The following is a 21,360-nucleotide window of genomic DNA, read 5'->3' as shown; positions in this document are numbered from 1 at the left end:
CTTTGGGAGGCCGAGGTGGGTGGGTCACCTGAGGTCAGGAGTTTGAGACTAGCCTGGCCAAACCCTGTAATACCTGGTAAAACCCTGTATCTCTACTAAAATTACAAAAATTAGCTGGGTGTGGTGGTGGGTGCCTGTAATCCCAGATACTCGGGAGGCTGAGGCAGGAGAATCACTTGAACCTGGGAGGCAGAGGCTGCAGTGAGCCAAGATGTCGCCATTGCACTCAGCCTGGTGACAGAGCAAGACTCAACCTCAAAAAAACAAAAAACAAAAAACAAAAAACAAAAAACAAAAAACAAAAAAGAAAAACACTGCCGGGAGCAGTGGCTCATGCCTGTAATCCCAGCACTTTCAGAGGCCGAGGCAGGTGGATCACGAGGTCAAGAGATTGAGACCATCCTGGTCAACATGGTGAAACCCCGTCTCTACTAAAAATACAAAAAATTAGCTGGGCATGGTGGCGTGTGCCTGTAATCCCAGCTACTCAGGAGGCTGAGGCAGGAGAATTGCCTGAACCCAGGAGGCAGAGGTTGCGGTGGGCCGAGATCGTGCCATTGCACTTCAGCCTGGGTAACAAGAGCGAAACTCCGTCTCAAAAAAACAAAACAAAACAAAACAAAAAACCACCAAAAAGAACCATGAATCAACTATTGACTAGACAGCTTACCAAGATTAACAGCTTCCTCATGCAGACTCACTTCAAGACTGCTTCCTTGCTGGGCTCACCAATCCAAAGCTAAAACGGCCTTGCAAGATCCACCTTAAAATCACCAAGCCTGGACCCTGAAATCCTGTAAGTACGCTTCCCTAACTCCTGCATTTTCAGACACTACTAAGATTCTGCCAAGTTGAGCTTCTCCCTTACTGCAGCAGGTCAGATAATCTTAGCTTTGCTCGGTTGCAAATGTTTCTGATGTTCGCTTGGGGAGCTGACATCACCAGTGGACAAGGATCAATTACAATAGGATGAGAAGTGCTGGGATCCAGGTGAGCACACAGGAGGGTCCCAGACCCAGTGTGGTGACATCTGAGTTGGTCTTCAAGGAAGAGGGAGAGCTGGTCAGGTGAAGGAAGGGAAGGAGAGGGAGGCACTCCAGGGAGCCTGTCAGCACTAAATGAAAGGTGAGCCCGTTCGCAGGTGGGGACTCAGTCTGAAGCCGAGGGCACTCTAGAAGCTTCTGGGCAGGAAAATGAGAAGAGCAAACATATATTTTTTGGAAACTCTGGCAGAGGCCCAAAGAGCCTCTGGATAGCTTACAAGTACAAAGGCTGGTCACAGAGTACAGGCACACAGGGGTTCCCGGGGGAAGACATGGGGGCAAGGCTGGAGTTTTGCTTTTTGTCACTGCCAGGGTGTGTGAGTCCCGGGCGCTGGCTGATCATACCTTTCCTCGGATTGGGAGAAAGGCAGTGAGGGCTCAGGGTTTGGGGCCCTCATAGGCCTAAGGGACAGCATCACAGAGTCCCGGAGCCAGCTGGGTACTGACAGTGATGGAGTGGACCTGCAAGGGAGAGGCTCTGAGAACAGAGCCTCCCTACTCCCCGCCTTCTGGCTGCTCCGCAGGGCCTGGGTGAGGTGATAAGACTGTGGAGGAAGTGGCTCTTGCAGTGTAAGTGTCCACAAGAGAGCCCTTTGTGGGTGATTACTGACGGCTGAGAAAAGAAAAGAGGAATCAGGCCTTACGCAGCTAGCACGCAATGCCTCCACTGACCATACCACACCTTCAATTTCCAGCTGCTGATGGGCTCTCTCCCCTCTCCCTTTGCCCCCTTTCCCTTTCTCTTCCCCTCTCTCTTATATGTTAGGCCTTGCACTAAAGAATCTCATTTTTTCCCCAGTACTTTGGGAGGCCAAGGTGAGCGGATTACCTGAAGTGAGGAGTTCAAGATGATCCTGGCCAACATGGTGAAACTCCATCTTTACCAAAAATACAAAAATTAGCCGAGCCTGGTGGCACCCGCCTGTAGTCCCAGCTACTTGGGAGGTTAAGGCATGAGAATTGCTTGAACCCAGGAGGCAGAGCTTGCAGTGAGCCGAGATCACACCATTGCACTCCAGCCTGGGCAACAGAGTGAGACTCGGTCTCAAAAAAACAACGTTTCACCATGTTGATTACAAAAAATTAGCTGGGCATGGTGGCGCGTGCCTGTAATCCCAGCTACTCAGGAGGCTGAGGCAGGAGAATTGCCTGAGCCCAGGAGGCAGAGGTTGCGGTGAGCCGAGATCGCACCATTGCACTCCAGCCTGGGTAACAAGAGCGAAACTCCGTCTCAAAAAAAAAAAAAGTATTATTTTTTTCTTTCTCTGTAGTTAAGGAACAAATTAAAAGGAGAGGAATTTGCTCCCGCACTGGCGTTGCACCCACTGGCTGTCATAGGACCTCTTCCAGCCTTGACTTCCCTCAGGAGGCCTGCATACATCCAACTAATATCCAATCCTGCTGTCTGCCTCCGGAGCCACCCTTTATCCCCTTTGCCTCACAGGCCACGTCCCCACCGAGGTAGCCAGCTGTGACTTCCCTCTATCTCTGGCTAAGCTGCTTGTTGAAAAAGAAAGCAATTTCTAACCTACAGGTTACCCCTTTCATCCCCAGCCCTGCCCCGTGGCAACACAGAGCAAGGCTGATGGGTCTGCACAGAGGGGCTTCAGATGCCCGCCTGAGCCTGCCTTCATCCAGTCTAAACGTCCTCTGTTGCCTTGGTTCTCCTCAAGCCCAAAGACATCTGATTTTGGCCACTGCAGCCAGCCAGTGGCCACAGCGCCCCCTGCTGAACAGGTCTGCAGGATTCCTGGTTAGGCTCAAATAATAAATGTAAACAACAGGTGCATAATGGCGATGCTGCAAGTCCCAACATCCCTCCTGTCAGCAACTGAACAATTATCCAGCCACGTGACTTCCCTGCCTCTAACCTTCCCATCCCTCCTGACATCAATCCACTAAAGCCAGAGTAAACCACCGAAGGCTTTAATCTGACTCAGACATTCCCCTCCTTCAAACAAACTCAAATCAAACTCACCCCTGCAAGGGCTCCCGCCACCTACAGGGTCTGGCTCAGGAAGTCAGGGAGCCCTGAGACCCGGTCCCACCTACCTCTAGGGCTGCCTGCCTTCCACTGTGCTCCCTCACACTCTGTGGCCACCTGGAGTGGCAGTGGTCCCTCTTCACTGAGAGCAGCAAGTCTGTGACGAACCCCTCCTGCTCTGAGCTCCCCAGTTCCCCCACTGTCCAACCATTATTGGTTTCCATGAAGGTCCCTGAGGGCCAAGCCTGAGCTTTAGGCAATGTGGTATCTGGCAACGTGGGTGGTGGGTACTGAGAAGGTTTGCTGAGTAAGTGTGAATAAATAAACGATGCGGTGCTTTCACCACTTGCTAAAGAAATCTGTGTTGTTTTCACTGTAGTGTATTCGAAGTAGAGCAAAGATTTAACATGGTGAAGCACTTTCTTTCTGCATTTGTTTAAACAGGACTGTAAAGTGAGATGCATGCAGCGCACAGCTCTGAAGCCCAACAGCTCAGTGAAGCTTTACACAGGTTAGCACTCAGACCAGGACACAGTAACTGCCTCCACCCCAGGGGATTCCCTGCTCCACTCCCACCCTCGACAAGTCAATCGGAAGAGGATTTTCAATATGGCATGCAGTTTATCCCAACTCTTTCAACAATCACTAGCCCCCCCAACTTTCTCATGTTATTAAAAATGATAATAGCTAATGAGAAACACCAGGAGCTTCCTCTTAGAGCAAACTACTGGAGCATACCCATCTTGTTCAGAGAGATGCCGAAACCTTCCCCTCCTCTCAGCTCCTCTTTAGTGCTCCTGGGCAGGCTGGCCTACACCGGGGACTGCCTGTTTACCTGCATGTCAGAGTTGGTGAAGCTGCAGGCTGACAGGTAGTTGGTGTGCATAGCAACAGACTTCTTTTTGGCAGCCATGTTTTCATTTTTATCAAACGTCAAGGGGTACACAGAACACTTATTATCCAAACCACTAGGATGGAAAGAAAGAAGTACCAAAGATTAATGCAGAGTAACCGAACATGTGTCTGCTTTCCCAGTCACATAAACTTTTCAACATATTTTCTTTAGCAGTATCATATATTGTTACCTTTCCTCCAACTTTTACTTTGAAGATTTTCTTTCCCCTTTTTTTTTTTTTTAATAGAGACAGGGTCTCGCTATGTTGGCCAGGTTGGTTTTGAACTCTTAAGCCTCAGGAAATCCTCCCTTGGCTTCCCAAAGTGCTGGGATTATAGGTGTGAGCCACTATGCCAGACCAGTTTGAAGATTTTCAAACCTACTGTAAAACTGAGAAGAATAGTATACTGAAGACCCAGATCCCTTCCCCTACATTCACAGACTTAACATTTTGTTATATCTACAGGAGCAAATTCTGAGTCATTTGACTGCAAACTGCAGATACGACGTTTTTCTTCTAAATACTTCCATTTGCAAATTTACATCTCCTAAAAATAAGAACATTCTCCTATCTATCTACCACATTGTTATCATATTTGAGAAAAAGAACAAAACCTCCATAACATTATCTAATAAGCCAGTCATACTCAATCTTCCCCGACTGTCCCCAGGATCCAGGGACCTACCAAGGCTCACACATTGCATTCAGTTGTTACGTCTTTTTAAGATCTTTTAATCTCGAACAGACTCTACCTACTGTTTGTTGTTCATGATAGGAAATCTTAGGTGTGCAGTTTATAGAATGTCACATATGCTGGATTTGTCAGATGGTTTCTTAATGGTTAGATTCAAGAACATTGTGGCAATAAGAATTTCAAGGTGCTACTGTATACTTCTTTCTTATTGCTTCATGTCAGAAAGCTTGTCACGTCTCTTTCAAGATTGGTGAAATATTTAGGGGTGCAAAAGGGTAATTTATTTTGATAACTTTGGATAGTGTCTTCCATATTTATTAGTTGGTCTTTCTCTATAATGAAGAGTCCTCCTCCCCAGCATCACTGTGCACCCAACAGTTTGGTTTTCTTCTTAACTGTATCATGATCCATTATTATCATTACTACATTTGATGTTAAAATTACCCCAAATCTGGGGCTTCTTCAAGCCAGCTCTTGTTTTTTATACACACACACACACACATATATATATATATATATATATACACACATATACATATAGGAACAAGAAAATATCCTAGGCTTACTTTATTCTTTTCCTGTCAAAGACCTAACGTCCACCTTACCCTAAGGTGCCCTGCTTTTTTTTTGTAGGCAATAATATTTAAGATGGGGTCACTTTTTTCTGGGGCAATGGGAAAGCCAAGGGTTCCTTTTGCTTTTCCAGTTGCTTGGGAGGTACAGAGGTGTGTTCTTGGGTAGTTTCTTACTGGAATTCAGCTTTGTGAAACTTGTTTATAGAATGTGTGGAGGAGGCCGGGCATGGTAGCTCACGCCTGTAATCTCAGCACTTTGGGAGCCCAAGGTGGACAGATCACCTGAGGTTGGGAGTTCAAGACCAGCCTGGCCAACATGGCGAAACCCCTTCTCTATTAAAAATACAAAAATTAGCCATGTGTGGTGGCATGCACCTGAAATCCTAGCTACTTGGGGGGATGAGGCAGGAGAATCACTTGAACCCGGGAGGCAGAGGTTGCAGTGAGTCGAGATGGCACCACCGCACCCCAGGGTGACAGAGTAAGACTCTTTATCTCAAAACAAAACAAAACAAACAAACAAAAGAATATGTAGAAGAGAATAATTTGCACTTAGGCTGTGGTAAGGGCCAAGCATGCCATGGACTACGATCCTCCCTGACCCCTGAGCTGGGATATGTCCTCCCCATCCTGAGTAATTTCTGTGTTGAGATACTTATTACTTAGGGCTATCTGCATTGCTATGAGAAGCAAGAAGGTTTTGCAGGGTGATGCATCCAGTGTTGAATCTCTGCTTTAGTACCTAACTAATGTTGTGATCTTGGTTACGTATTCATCTCTAAATCTGTTACGACACCTGGCCCAGTGCCTTGCACACAGGAGCTTGTGCGATACCTGGAGAAAAGCTTCTTGGGGATATGGCTCTTAAATAAGAAATACTTGTATATATAATCAATTGAGACATTTTTGAGGGTAAGGGGATTGTGCCAATACCATTTGGGTTAGCTTTCAAGTTTGGAAACACTGAGAGAGAGAGTCCAGGAGCCAGGTACACTGAGATAAAAAATATCCCCCGGCCGGGCGCGGTGGCTCAAGCCTGTAATCCCAGCACTTTGGGAGGCCGAGGCGGGTGGATCACAAGGTCGAGAGATCGAGACCATCCTGGTCAACATGGTGAAACCCCGTCTCTACTAAAAATACACAAAAAAAAAATTAGCTGGGCATGGTGGCACGTGCCTGTAATCCCAGCTACTCAGGAGGCTGAGGCAGGAGAATTGCCTGAGCCCAGGAGGCGGAGGTTGCGGTGAGCCGAGATCGCGCCATTGCACTCCAGCCTGGATAACAAGAGCGAAACTCCGTCTCAAAAAAAAAAAAAAAAAAAAAAAAAAAAATCCCCATTATTACCTACGATGACATTTAAAGAATGTGGCATTGGTGTGGGTCTGTGTGATAAGACAGTTGCAGGGATGTCACATAGTCAAGGTTGGGAAACATTATGTCACACTTACCACTAGATACTCAGATTATTCACAGTTGCTTTTAGCAGTTTTGGGAAAGGTCTGGTAAGGGGAGACAGTGCTTTTACCTGCGATGAGGAGTCAGCCCCAGTTCAGTTTTTGATGCTGTCTCATCCACTGGACCCCCATATTTTGAAAAACGCCTTCGCATGTCAGGCGCAGTGGCTCACACCTGTAATCTTAACACTTTGGGAGGCTGAGGCGGGCAGATCACGAGGGCAGGCGATTGAGACCACCCTGGCTAACACAGTGAAACCCCATCTCTATTAAAAAACAAAAAATTAGCTGGGCATGGTGGTGTGCACCTGTGGTCCCAGCTACTCAGGAGGCTGAGGCAGGAGAATTGCTCGAACCCAGGGGATGGAGGTTGCAGTGAGCTGAGGTCGCGCCACTGCACTCCAGCCTGAGTGACAGAGCACGACTTCGTCTTAAAAAAAAAAAAATGCCTTCACAATGTTCATACCTTGAACTTCCTTTACTCTGGCTCTCATAACAGCCAGTGAGGTAGACGGGGAAGGTGCTACCACCTCCCGCATGCCAGGGTGGGAAACAGAGATGACAAGATCAGGGCTCCAGCCATCCCTCCACTCTGAACTCCGTTTCTGCACCAAGACAAGTCACCAGGAAGCTATCTACCTGGGCCTGGTAAGAATGCTGTCTTCCTTCCATCCCCCTGCCCTCATGGGAATTCTGCTGCTGCATCCTATTTAGTGAGGGTAAAAATAAGATGCCACAGTATCATTTCCTAAACTACTGCTGAGGACACTGTTCACTGTCATCATATTCACTATATACTACAGAAGGGCTACCCAACATATTCCTTCTGTAATTTAGAACTAGATATCTAATATTTCAATATTGGACACTAAGGGATTATGTAACACATCCAGCTCCATGCATCTGCTACAATTAGTGCCCAATTAGAAATATATTACCTTAGGATTTAAACAAATGTGGAGAACTTACGATTCCTACTGAGTAGTGAAGAAGTGACGGCAACAGAGGTCTGGCTTTGCCCTCAACTACTTGGAAGTGATCTCTGGGCCGCTAGAATGTCCTGCCTGGTAAGAGTGGCTTGGTTTGCTTGGGGGCTTTGGCTACCACTTTAATAATGTGATTTATGATGGGGGCTTTGGGATGCGTCATAACAGGTCTGATGTCCAGAGGAACTTGAGACTAAAGGTATTCGCTGAACTTCTAGCGAGACTGGAGAATAAAGGTGAACCACGCAGGCAGTGTGTGGCCAAGCCCTCAGTAAAACCTCTGGACACCTAAGGCTCAGGGGAGCTTCCCCAGCTGGCAATACTCTGCATGTATTGTCACACACCATGGCTGGGGGGAACAGCGCCGTCACTCACTGCTCCAGGGAGGCGATGACTGGCAGCTCTGTGTCTAGATGCCTCCTGGTTTCTGCCCCATGGGTCTCTTCCTTTGGCTGTTTCTAATTTGTATCTTTCCACTGTAATAAAACTATGGTAGTAAGTACTTTCATGAGTTTGGGGAGCTCTAGTGAATTCCTGAGGTTGTGGGGACCCACAAATTTGTAGCCAGAAAGGGGCAGTGCTGGAACTGTGCCTTCTAACTGTAGTTGGCTAAACTCCTTTCCACCAACCTTATAATTATGGCCTATTTCTCCCTTGCCTGCTTTCTCTAAATAAATAAATAGACACACACACACACACACACAAATATGCATGTTTATATACATATGTATCTGTCTATTATTATAGCACCTCTTATCCTTTTAGGAAGTATATGGTAATAAATTTTATATAAATATTGGCATCTGTCTGTAAAGTGGTGACACAACCCACTTTTGAGCTATTTTACAAATTAAAAAATATGGGCCAGGTGTTATGGCTCACACATGCAATCCCAGCACTTTGGGAGGCCAAGGTGGGTGGATCACTTGAGGTGAGGAGCTTGAGATTACCCTGGCCAACATAGCAAAACCCCCTCTCTACTAAAAAAAAAAAAACTCAGCCAGTCATGTGGTACATGCCTGTAGTCTCAGCTACTCAGGAGGCTGAGGCAGGAGAACTGCTTGAACCAATGGGGCAGAGACTGCCGTGTGCCAAGATTGTATCACTGCACTCCAGCCTAGGCAACAGAATGATACTCCATCTCAAAAAAGAAAAAAGTAAAATACACGTATGTGAAAATGGGCTCCAAAGGGACATGTGGTCTTGGTCACTGGAAGGAGAGTGAGAATATGTCCTCAAGGCAGCCACCCAAAGGGAGGGGACACTGGAGAAGATGGTTGCTGTGACTAGCTAGAGAGGGCTCCAAAATGTTTGCTTGGAGACTCCAGCTTTTCCTCTTTAAAATAAAATTCTTTCTTGCTGATTATAAAGAGAAAAATTCCCATAGTCCTATCATTCAGAAAGAACTACTATTTTATTTGGTATAGTTCCTCCCAACCTTTATAATGTGCCTTTTTAAAACATGGCTGGTGGCAGAAATATTTTGAATGGTCTCAGAATTATTCAACACAGAGGGAATTATGTTGATTTCAGTTCTCATTGTCAACCCTGTTATACTGAGCTCCAGGAGAATAGAGAATAAGGCACACTCTTCCTAGTAATCTTAATGACTTTTTCACATAGCATAATTGGGCGTTTTCCTTTTTTTTTTTTTTTTTTTTTTTGAGACGGAGTTTCACTCTTGTTACCCAGGCTGGAGTGCAATGGCGCGATCTCGGCTCACCGCAACCTCCGCCTCCTGGGTTCAGGCAATTCTCCTGCCTCAGCCTCCTGAGTAGCTGGGATTACAGGCACGCGCCACCATGCCCAGCTAATTTTTTGTATTTTTAGTAGAGACGGGGTTTCACCATGTTGACCAGGATGGTCTCGATCTCTTGACCTCGTGATCCACCTGCCTCGGCCTCCCAAAGTGCTGGGATTACAGGCTTGAGCCACCGTGCCCGGCCTGGGCGTTTTCCTTTTTAATGGCTGTATGATATTCCATTCATTTCTCTTTTTTTTTATTGCATTTTAGGTTTTGGGGTACATGTGAAAAACATGCAAGATTGTTGCATAGGTACACACATGGCAGTGTGGTTTGCTGCCTTCCGTCCCCTCACCTGTATCTGTCATTTCTCCCCATGCTATCTCTTCCCACCTCCCCACCCCCCCGTCCCTCCCCCATTTCCCCCCAAAGGACCCCAGTGTGTAGTGCTCCCCTCCCTGTGTCCATGTGTTCTCATTGTTCAACACCCGCCTATGAGTGAGAATATGCGGTGCTTGATTTTCTGCTCTTGTGTCAGTTTGCTGAGAATGATGGTTTCCAGGTTCATCCATGTCCCTACAAAGGACGTGAACTCATCATTTTTGATGGCTGCGTAATATTCCATGGTGTATATGTACCACATTTTCCCTATCCAGTCTATCATCGTTGGGGATTTGGGTTGGTTCCAGGTCTTTGCTATTGTAAACAGTGCTGCAATGAACATTCGTGTGCATGTGTTCAAATACCACAATTCACTTAAGTTTTCTTTGATGGGAATGTTGTTTTTGTTTCTTTTTTTTTTTTGCTTTTATTTTTGAGACAGGGTCTCACTCTGTCACCCAGGCTGGAGTGCAGCAGCATGATCACAGCTCACTGCAGCCTCAACCTCCCAGGCTCAAGCAGTTCTCCCACCTCAGCTTCCAGAACAGCTAGAACTACGGGTGCATACCACCACATGCAGCTAATTATAAACTTTTTTTTTTTTTTGTAGAGACAAGATATTACTACATTGCCCAGGCTGGTCTCAAACTCCTGGGCTTAAGTGATCCTCCTGCCTCTGCATCCCAAAGTCCTGGGATAACAAATGACAGCACCATTCCTGGCATTTTTTGCTTTTTTAAAAAAATACTACAATTAATATCTTTGTCCATATGGCTTTTCTATGTTTTGGATCGTTCTCTTCAAATGAGTTGCTGGATGTGGAGTCACCAGATGAAAGGCTATCAGCTTTTCAAGGCTTCTGATAGACATTACCAACTTGCTTTCCAAAACTGTTTTTAAAGTTTATAGCTCTGTCAAAAGCATTTGAGAGAGCAGGAGATAGGCTTGAAACGTAACTACTGACAACTTGTGGTGAAAATAATTATGAAAGAGAGTTTATGTTTTTTTTTTTTTTTTAAGAGATGGGGTCTTGCTATGTTGCCAGGCTGGACTTGAACGCCCGGGCTCAAGGGAGCCGCCCACCTCAGCCTCCCAAGTGGCTGGGATTAAAAGTGGGCACCACTGTGCTGGCTTATGGTTTCTTCTTTGACCAAGTTCAGGGAAGTATTTAGCATACTGCTTAACAAGTAAAAAACAAAAACTGTGAGTTCTTGTTTACTTGTTTTTGCCAAGGGAACAGTATTTTATGGTTAACACAAAATCTGAAAAGCTGCTGTGGCTCCAACTTACCCACAAGCAATGGCACATCCCGACGGGGCATAAGCACATGCCATCACCCACGTGCAGGGCATAGTGACCGCGTGCTCCTGAAAGACAGCACAGAGTGAACAACCAGCACTTCCATACAAAAATCTTTTTCTTTTTTTGAGACACAGCCTTGCTCCGTTGCCCATTCTGGAGTACAGTGGCGCCATCTCAACTCACTCCAACATCCACTTCCCGGGTTCAAGCAATTCTCCTGCCTCAGCCTCCCGAGTAGCTGGGGTTATAGACGCGTGCCACCATGCCCAGCTAAGTTTTGTATTTTTTCAGTAGAGACGGGGTTTCACCATGTTGGCCAGGCTGCTCTCAAACTCCTGACCTCAAGTGATCCACTCGCCTAGGCCTCCCAAAGTGCTGGGATTACAGGAATGAACCTAGCGTGCCTGACCACAAAAATCTTAATGTTTAAATATTAGAAAATAAAATAATCCGATTCCCACTGAATTACATTATAATTTCAAAGGGAAGTGGTGTAGGGTAAAGATAGTCTCAAGACTTCTGAGGGGACTCTCATAATCAACTTTATGTCACATATTCTAAAAGTTAAAAAGCTCACCTAGCAAAAGCAAAACAAAACCAAAAAACCATTCACGTTTTACTTCCTTCTTAATGTTATACTCCCTTTGTTCTTCTGCTTAAAAGGGCCCCTTTTCTTTGGAAGGTATGCCCAAATCTCCTTTCTGATATATACTTTTCCTTGTTTACTCTGATTTCCATTTTCAAAATATACTCTGGAATGACTTTATACAGGTACTGTCAGTTCATTTACTTGTGAGTCTTCAAGAGCCTGTGTCTACCATGGGTCCTAAACCATCCCAGGGAAGGTATGAATGGGCGGGGGAAGGGGAGGGTAATCTTGGGTTGTGCTCACGGATAAATGGGAACTGGTAAACTGGAAACATTAAGAACTAAGCATGACAGTCCCTGGCTCCTGGCTTCACAAAGGAAGCATGAGAACCACCGTGGCGCAAGTGGCTGGCCTGCATGAGGCTGCACATCTTGCTAGTGGTGGAACCAGGACCAGAGTCCATGTCTCCTGTGGGAATAAGACCTCAGGCTCAGAAGTGTGGGAAACATGGCTTTGTTGTTTGCATATCTGCAGGCAGGAGGATGGGGTGACTCAGCCAGCCAGCAGCCAGGGATGGATGCGCTTAGTGTTTAATGCTTCCAATGTACATCCAAGTGCCGGTCTTCTTTTCAGATATAATTATACATGTTTTTGTGGGGAAACACAGGCCCCAATACTGTTTGCCCAAATCCTATTGTCAGTAACAGTCTTGTAGGCTTTCAGAGGCCAAGAATAATCTACAGCGCTCCAGAGAACGAGCTGAGGTAGTCACTTTTGGCAAAGAGTATCCCAGGCCCCTTTCCTCACAAGTAATTCCCTGCCACAGGCCACAAGGGGCACCCCTGGCTCTCCAGAAACCAGTCTGTGCTCTATGCCATGATAAGGTGTAAAAAGAAGCAACTACACCCCCGCATAGTCCAGAAGATGCTGGGAAGTACTGGGAGAGACGGAGGCTTCCAAGGAGCTAGGTGCTGATAGCAAAGCCCTGTGCAAATGGTTAACTTGTCACTTTTATTATTCTCCAGGGGACTGACCATTAGGGACTCGACTCTACAAAATGGTTTTGGCCCCTCACTTGACCAGGTCATGTACCAGCTGCTTCCCACGACACTGACTAAACACATTCAACAATGCAGAATACGGTTGCTGTTCACTTTGTGACAGAGACAGGTCTCATGTTTTTACATAGCATAAAGCAGGCATCCCCAAACTACGGCCCGCGGGCCGCATGCGGCCCCCTGAGGCCATTTATCCGGCCCCCCGCCGCACTTCAGGAAGAGGCACCTCTTTCATTGGTGGTCAGTGAGAGGAGCACAGTATGTGGCAGCCCTCCAACGGTCGGAGGGACAGTGAACTGGCCCCCTGTGTAAAAAGTCTGGGGACGCCTGGCATAAAGGAAGACTTACTTTCTAAATAAATATAGGAATTCATATTTATTTTTATTTTAAATTATTTATTTATTTATTTGGGCAGAGTCTCCTTCTGTCATCCAGGCTGGAGCGCAGTGGTGGGATCTCGGCTCACTGCAACCTCCACCTCTCGGGTTCAAGCAATTCTCCTGCCTCAGCCTCCTGAGTAGCTGGGACTACAGGTGCACGCCACCATGCCCAGCTAATTTGTTTGCATATTTTTCAGTAGAGACAGAGTTTCACCACGTTGGCCAGGCTGGTCTCCAATGCCTGACCTTGTGATCCACCCATCTCGGCCTCCCAAAGTGCTGGGATTACAGGCATGAGCCCCCACGCCCAGCCAGGAATTCATTTTTAATACACAACTCTTTATTGTAAATGCCAATGCAATGCAGGTGTGCCAGCATACCTGCACATAGATTTTGTTCTTCATCTTTCGTTAAGAGCTAAAATTTAAATCCGAGTTGAGCTGTGCATACCCAGCCCAGGCTTGCAAAGGATCAGCCTGCAGCACTGGGCAGCTCTGCTCAATCCCAGTGCAGCCTCATCTTTCCCACCCTCCATGTGTTCATTCCCACAGGGCTCTGGAGTCTGCTCAAACAGAGCGGAGAAAGAATAGAGAAATTTGGTGCCTCTTATCACCCAGAAGACAAATAATACATGCAGTTGCATATGTGGATGCAAGTTTTCCGTACTCTGCCCATTCCCATGTTAGTTTTGGCAGCCCCTATGATGGTTCTAAGGCTTCGCTTGGGGCAACAGGGGAATAAATACTGCAATGGGCTGGCTGAGCTGTTTAAAAATGGATGGGCTTTCTTGGAGTGTCCATCCCTGGAGGCAACTGCTTGCAGGGTTACACGGAGAGAAATCAGGACAGGGCCAGGCAGCTGGACCAGATTCTGGGATTCTGGCTGCGATTCTGAAGCGCCTAATGTGGCAGGGAACAATGCCTCACCTTGTTCGTGGTGAAGGAATCCCATACGATCACCTTCCCATCCTGGAGGGAGAAGAGCAAACAGTTCAGATTACTGCTGAGAATTCCTCATAAAAGCTGTGTCCAGCAGGGCAGTGTGAATGGAAAGCCAAAATGAGGATCTGGATAATCAAGGCCCCCTAACCTATCCATGAAATAAAGTGGAGTGAGTGTGAGAGGGGCTGGACATTCCAGCGGAGCCAAAGGATCAGTTCTCAAACTTACATTCCTTGGAAAGACACAAATGCAGACAACAACACACAGACACTCTTTTCATACCATTTATAAACTACACACAAATTGCTAGTACACTGTCATTACTCGCCATACCCTAAATGTCAACAAATTACACAGGGGAAAGACAAAGCTGACATTCCCTTCAGGTACCTGACAGGTAAATAATAAATCTTCTCCCACAACACCTCCACCACTTTGTCCTCCCTCCCATTTGCTTTGCAGTCCAGGGTCCCTGCGTCACCATGTAGGAACCCCCTCCGCATTCTCTGTCCATTTCTCCACCAGGGACAGCTGCAGAGGGGGCTGTGTGGGGCTGAGATCAGTCTAATTCCTCAGGTGCTCACAGATGTCACAGCTCCAGCTCTGACATTTCACAGCTATGCTGAGAACAACGTAAGATAAGCACCTATCGTGGTGGGAACCCCTGTGGGCAGCTGTTCAGTAAGCAAACAGCACTCACTGCCAGGGTAAATGCAGGGCCAGCCCTGCCAGAGAGAATGCTGTCCCTTTCACTGTAACTCGGTTTCGGCCTCCCATGGGTGTGGGTTGTGACTACAGCATCATCTATTCATAAAGAAAACCCATAAGAGGTAAATCTATGTGAACCCTGGTCCCTGCAAAGCAGCCCTCTGTCCAGACTGTGGCATGCAGGTTGCTGGGCAGACAGTGGAAAACGACAGGATCTTCAGGGATGGGAAATCTACAGCCTCTGTGGCAGGCTTGATTTTCTAATCACTCAAGCTATTTGGGGCCAAATTTTGGTGAATGAAGTGGCAGAGATAAGGATGAAAAACATCACTGAAGGGCAGAAGCAAGGTCGGATCTGAAGTGACACAGCCGCTTGCTTTGCATGATCTGATGGAAGATTTCTGTGTGAACACCGTGTGTGGCAGACAGACCTTGAAGCAAGGTCAAAGTTGGTGGTTCGGGGGGCTTTTGAGATTCCAAAACACACCGATTCTTCTGGTCTAATTTCTACCTAAACGGCCACATACGATGTGTGGGGTGGATTCAGTAAGCCCTTAGCGCAGAAACTGGAGTGGGGCCATACGGCTGTACCATGGGGTCCTGCGCACCTGGAGCCCCTGACGGCTGGGGACTGGTTCCATGCACTGCCCACATCAGCAACCATGTTAGGGGCTTCTTCCACCTCATTGCCTGCCTGTCTCCCCATGTGTGCTCTGGACTTCCTGTGTGTGTCACCCACTGTGTGCTCTGGGGTCTCATTAAACTAAGTGTGATCTCCTCAGTGAGCACAGACTTATGTGCAGGGGCCTATATACCCAAAGAGAATGTGCCTCTACCCCCCAAGCCCTAATCCAACATGGCAGGGGTGATTAGTCTCCTGCATCTACGCGGGAAGGCCACTGGTGAGCCCACGTCTGTTCCAGAGACTTCCTGCTTTCCAGCCTCTTCTCCACACCCACATTCACCTCTTCCCGCTCTGGTGCAGAACAGGACGGACAGGGCATCTCCAGACCTGCTGAAGGCCCTCCCTCTCAACAGCAGTATGTGAGTGACAGAAAACCCAATACAGCCTTACCTTGTCAGGATTTAAGAAGTCAAAAGGCTAGAGAGCAACATGGATATCCTGATAAGCACCTTGTAAGAATAAGCTCTTGAAAAGAAAAACACTTGAAAAAAGTGCTCTAAAATAATAATAATGGGCAGGGCAAGGTAGCTCACATCTATAATCCCAGTGCTTTGAGAGGCTGAGGCAGGAAGATCACTCGAGCCTGGGAGGTCAAAGCTGAAGTGAGCTGCACTCTAGCCTGGGTGACAGAGCGAGATCTCATCTTGAGAAAACAAAAAAGAAAAAGAAAAAGAGAAAGAAAAAAAAAATGGTGTGACAGGATGGTGGGAGTAAAAGCTTTTTATCTGTTTTATTGTCCAGTGTTTCTGTAACGTGGTAGAGTACATAAGTGATAAATTAATTAATTAAAGCAAGTGCAATGTGATATACTAGATTTGTAGGTAATCCAGGACAGTAATAACATTTGTCCTGTCAAACACAAAACTGACACAGACGTTTCAGCTTGTGGATTATCTAGAGCAGGTGTCCCCAAACTACGGCCCGTGGGCCGCATGTGGCCCTGAGGCCATTTATCCGGCCTCCCGCCGCACTTCAGGAAGGGGCACCTCTTTCATTGGTGGCCAGTGAGAGGAGCACAGTATGTGGCGGCCCTCCAACGGTCTGAGGGTCAGTGAACTGACCCCCTGTGTAAAAAGTTTGGGGACGCCTGATCTAGAGTATATCCAGTTTTACAAGGGTTATAAAAAAAACTAAACCAACCTGCTTTTGGAAAAACTGAGGGGTTGGGAGAAACCTATGTTGATCATAAAAAATATGATTTATAGAATATCTCTTTTTTTTTTTTTTTTTTTTGAGATGGAGTCTCACTCTGTTGCCCAGGCTGGAGTGCAGTGGCTTGATTTCAGCTCATTGTAACCTCTGCCTCCCAGGTTCAAGCAATTCTCCTGCCTCAGCCTCGTGAGTAGCTGGGATTATGGGCACTTGCCACCACGCCTGGCTAATTTTTGTATTTTTAGTAGAGATGGGGTTTGCCATGTTGCCCAAGCTGATCTTGAACTCCTAACCTCAGGTGATCGCTCTGCCTCAGCATCCCAAAGTGCTGGTACTACAGGCATGAGCCACCATGCCCAGCTGAATCTCTCTTTTTTTTGAGACACAGTCTCACTGTGTTACCCAGGCTGGAGGGCAGTGGCATCATCTCAGGTCACTGCAGCCTTGACCTCCTACACCCAAATGATGCTCCCACCTCAGACTCCCAAGTAGCTGGCACTACAGGCACACACCACCATGCCCAGCTAATTTTTTATTTCTGTTTTTGTAGAGATGAGGTCTCACCATATTGCCCAGGATGGTCTTGAACTCCTGGACTCAAGTGATCCTCCCACCTTGGCCTCCCAAAGTTCTGGGGTTATAGGCATGAACCACCATAACCAGCCTACAGAATATCTCATGTGACTTCAGCTTATAGCTTTATGTTCAATACACGTTACATAAAGAGACATCAAAAGTACTAAGCTGTGAGATCCAGACTCCAAGGGAGTCCCAAATCATTCCAGCCTCTTGACAGTCACACTTTTCTATATAGTCTCTTTCCTCTTTATATCAGGGTTGTTCTATGTGATCAATAGAATATAACAAAAGCAATGGATTGTCACCTCCGAGGCCAGGTCATGAAATATGGCATGGCTCTGCTTCTGCCCCCTTTTGTGGATCACTTGCTCTGGATGGGGCCAGGTACCATGTTGTGAGCAAGTCCAGTGGTGAGGAACTGAGGCCTCCAGCCAAGAGCCATGTGAACAAGGCACCCTGGAAGTCAGTCTCCACCTTAGTCCAGCTGTCGGACAACCATGGCCCCAACCAGCATCTTCACACAACTTCACAAACCACCTGAGCCCAGATAAGCTAGTGGAGGCACTCCCAGATGCCTGACTCTCAGAAACCATGCAAGACCATTCAACTGCTAAATTTTGATTTTTTTTTTGGAGTGATAGATAACTAATATATAAGATATAAAACAAACTGTGTAAATGATATGATTTTAGGGCCGGGCGCGGTGGCTCACGCCTGTAATCCCAGCACTTTGGGAGGCCGAGGCGGGTGGACCACGAGGTCAAGAGATCGAGACCATCCTGGTCAACATGGTGAAACCCCGTCTCTATTAAAAATACAAAAAATCAGCTGGGCATGGTGGCGCATGCCTGTAATCCCACCTACTCAGGAGGCTGAGGCAGAATTGCCTGAACCCAGGAGGCAGAGGTTGCGGTGAGCCGAGATCGCGCCATTGCACTGCAGCTTGGGTAACAAGAGCGAAACTCTGTCTAAAAAAAAAAAAAAAAAGATATGATTTTAAAAATTGTTATTTTACAAGATATGTATCTTGGGTTTTTTTTTTTTTTTTTTTGAGACAGAGTTTCACTCTTGTTGCTCAGGCTAGAATGCAATGGGGCCATCTCAACTCACCGCAACCTCTGCCTCCAGGTTCAAGCAATTCTTCTGCCTCAGCCTCTCAAATAGCTGGGATTACAGGCATGTGTCACCATGCCTGGCTAATTTTGTATTATTACTAGATATGGAGTTTCTTCATGTTGCTCAGGCTGGTCTTGAATTCCCAGCCTCAGGTGATCCGCCCACCTCGGCCTTCCAAAGTGCTGGGATTACAGGCATGAGTCACTGTGCCAGGCCCAAGATGTATATCTTAACATTGTTCTTTAAGACATAAGAATTGCTAAACTCCTTAAAGTGAAGAAAGTCATTGATGGAATCTTATGCCCTCAATTTGGGGGAAAAAAAAAAAAACAAGTATTTTAAAATGGTTTTATTTACAAATAAGACTTAGAAATTATTTTCAAAGGAAGAAATTACTTTGAATGGTTCATCACATTAAATACAGTCTACACTGTTTCAACTATTACGAACTTCAAATCTACCCAAATTAGTGAAGTTCTACAGTATGCAAGAGAATTCTTTATGCTAAGTTACATCCTTTGGAGAATGAGCAAAGTCACAAAGATCAGAAAAGGGCTTTTGGAAAGGGACAGCTCTCCTCCCCCTTAGCTATAAAATCCAAAACCGGCTCACCTGTTATGCAGCAGATGCGACATACCTGTGACGAGCTCACAATCCTCCTCTTATCCTTGCACCAGTCCATGCACAGGACTTTGTTCCCATGGCCTTTGAGGGTCCTTCTGGTCTTCATGACAAACTGTCCCAGGGCCTCCACCCGCTCTGCCACCTGGTGCACTGGAAGGACAAGGCCATAGTCAGTTCCCTCGCTAAAGACCAGGTTCTGGGCTTTCGGCTGGCACAGCACAGACCTGGGCTCCGCAGAGGGAGGCAGCCCCATGGGTTTCCTCCACAAGACCCAGCGTGATTCTCTGATTCATCACGATTACATCCTAGTAGTACTCCTTCTTTTAAGATCAGTAGACGGTAGAGACAACATTGCCATTCTCTCTTTGTGTTTAAGACTGCATATTTTTCAAAGCACTTTTATCTATGCATGTTGAAGGATTAACAGCAAGACTGAATATCGTAAAGCACTACATAAAATTCTTCCATTTAAGGTCCCGGCTCTGAGAGGAGGGCCGGACAGGCAACAGAGTGAGACTGCTATGCCCATCTAGCAGGTGAGGAAACTGAGACTCACAGAGGTTATTTGGCTAAGACAAGTTCATACAACTGACAGTGAACCAGGCTGGGGCTTCTGGTTCTCCTGCCTACCACTCTCTCATCACAAGGAAAACTGACTTTACAAAACTGTCCCATCAGGACTATAAGGTATACCCTGAGGCTTCAGAGCTGCCTGTGTCTAGCTGCCCCTCTGTGCCTAGCACTGACCTGGACATGGCAGGTGACACCTGCCACAGGAAAGAATGAACCAGCGAACTGCCAAGCACGCTGTCTCCAAACTGCACACCAATGAGTTTACTGAAAAACTTAGTGTCCACAAAGATCAATGCAACATCCTAAAAGTCTGAACACATGACCCACTCATAGCACCACCTATACCAGAAAAGAGATCCAAAGTCTCTCAGGGCTGGGACTACACTTCTTTCCTGAGGCCAAGGGAGAGCTTTCTAGGGGATGGTAGAGAGGCTGAGCCTGATGAGTCTGCGAGGGACAAGTCTGCAGGAAGTGGCTGGAAAGCTACAAAGACGAGCTGGTCCAGGCCCTTCATCATGCTGGGGAGGACGCTGAGGTCTGCAGGGATCCCATGGCCAGCCCCACTTTTCTCTCTTGTTGATGGCTGTGGAGTTGAGAAGGAGAAGCCAGAGCTCTGGACTCTCCATCTACATCTCCTTCCTTACCTTGGTTGGCCTTTCTCCAGGCAGGTGGGGAGGAGGGAAAAGGGTACTGTCAGAGGGTACAGCCTAGGCAAACAGACAAAGGACCAGGTTGGGAAGAGGCAAGGCAGCTGCCCCTCATGTCTTCCCAAGGAGCTGCCGAGGCTTGATGGGGCCATGGCCCATTTCCCTTCAACAGGAAGCCTACGCTGAGAGGGGCCGACTCTGTGGTCTGGTCCTATGACAGCGGCATCCCTTCCTGGGAAATCTTTCCTCCCATCCTTCCCTCCCCAAAACGCCTCAGTGTCCATGTCATAAAAACAAAGAACTCTTAAATAACCAGAGCATAATGATCAAAATTAGAATATTAATGCTGAAGCAACACTCATCTACAGACTTATTGAGATACTGCCTATTGTCCAACTAATAACCTTCTTAGCAAAAGAAAATCGTGGTCATAGGTTGCATTCAGTTGCCATGTTTTTTAGCCTCCAGTTATTTGGTTCCTTCTTGTAATATGGTCTGACACTTCCTTGAGATTAGTTTGGGTAAATCTCATTTGGCAGGGACACAGAGATGTGGTGCTGAGCTAATGTCACTGCATCCCGCCTGAGCACACGAGTCCCACTGCTGGTGGGGTCACCGGGGACCATCTGGTTAAGGTGGCACCTGCCAGGTCTCTCCACTGGAGAGTTACCATTTTATCTTTTGCAATGAAAAGTGCCTTGTTGGGAAGGTACTCTGAGACTACATAAACATTGTGTTACCCCTCAACCCTCAACAGCCTTATTTTAAACGACTAATAATTCTGGCCTGGACGAGTTATTGTGATGATGGCTGGCAAGTGGTGATGTTTCTCAGTCCAGCCTTCCCTCTGCATTCATTAGTTGACTTTCTAAGGAGTTTTGCCTCCTCTCCCAGTTATTTATTCCTTCACTTACATCAGCACGGACTCATGGGTTCTTACTTTATTCAAGAGGTTGTCAAGCATTACTAATACTATTGACTTTGATCTTCCAATTGTCCCAGATGATGGAGAGCTCCATCAAGCAGGCTCCTGTGACCTTCTGACATGTCCCCTCACAGCATGAGCACTTCTCAATCCAAGCTTCCATTGTCCTTTACCTGTCCTTATCCTAAAATTAGCCACTTCTCCAAGACGTTTTAGTTCCTTTTAGTTGCCTCATTTCTTTGTGCTAAAAGAGCAAAGTTGAGAATGGGCTAAAAATCTTTGTGAAAACCCAAACTGTAAAAATACTTGCTAAACTAGGCCAGG

At 46.7% G+C, this 21,360-nt stretch overlaps 1 protein-coding gene across 1 annotated transcript in view; it reads right to left on the bottom strand.

Annotated features, from left to right (window-relative positions):
* The window catches only part of GNB5 (G protein subunit beta 5), a 64,013-nt gene that overhangs the window by 20,208 nt on the left and 22,445 nt on the right, over positions 1-21,360 (bottom strand). The window contains exons 2-5 of the mRNA XM_039462854.2: positions 18,905-19,041; positions 14,013-14,054; positions 11,048-11,124; positions 3,863-3,995 (exon numbers count right to left, since the gene is read on the bottom strand). Coding sequence (XP_039318788.1) covers positions 3,863-3,995; positions 11,048-11,124; positions 14,013-14,054; positions 18,905-19,041 — 389 coding nt within the window. The remainder of the gene's footprint in view (positions 1-3,862; positions 3,996-11,047; positions 11,125-14,012; positions 14,055-18,904; positions 19,042-21,360) is intronic.

Source organism: Saimiri boliviensis, chromosome 2 (genome assembly GCF_048565385.1).
Source record: "Saimiri boliviensis isolate mSaiBol1 chromosome 2, mSaiBol1.pri, whole genome shotgun sequence".
Lineage (NCBI taxonomy): Eukaryota > Metazoa > Chordata > Mammalia > Primates > Cebidae > Saimiri > Saimiri boliviensis.
Note: the sequence above shows the minus strand (reverse complement) of the source record. Positions and strands in the feature narration are given on the sequence as shown.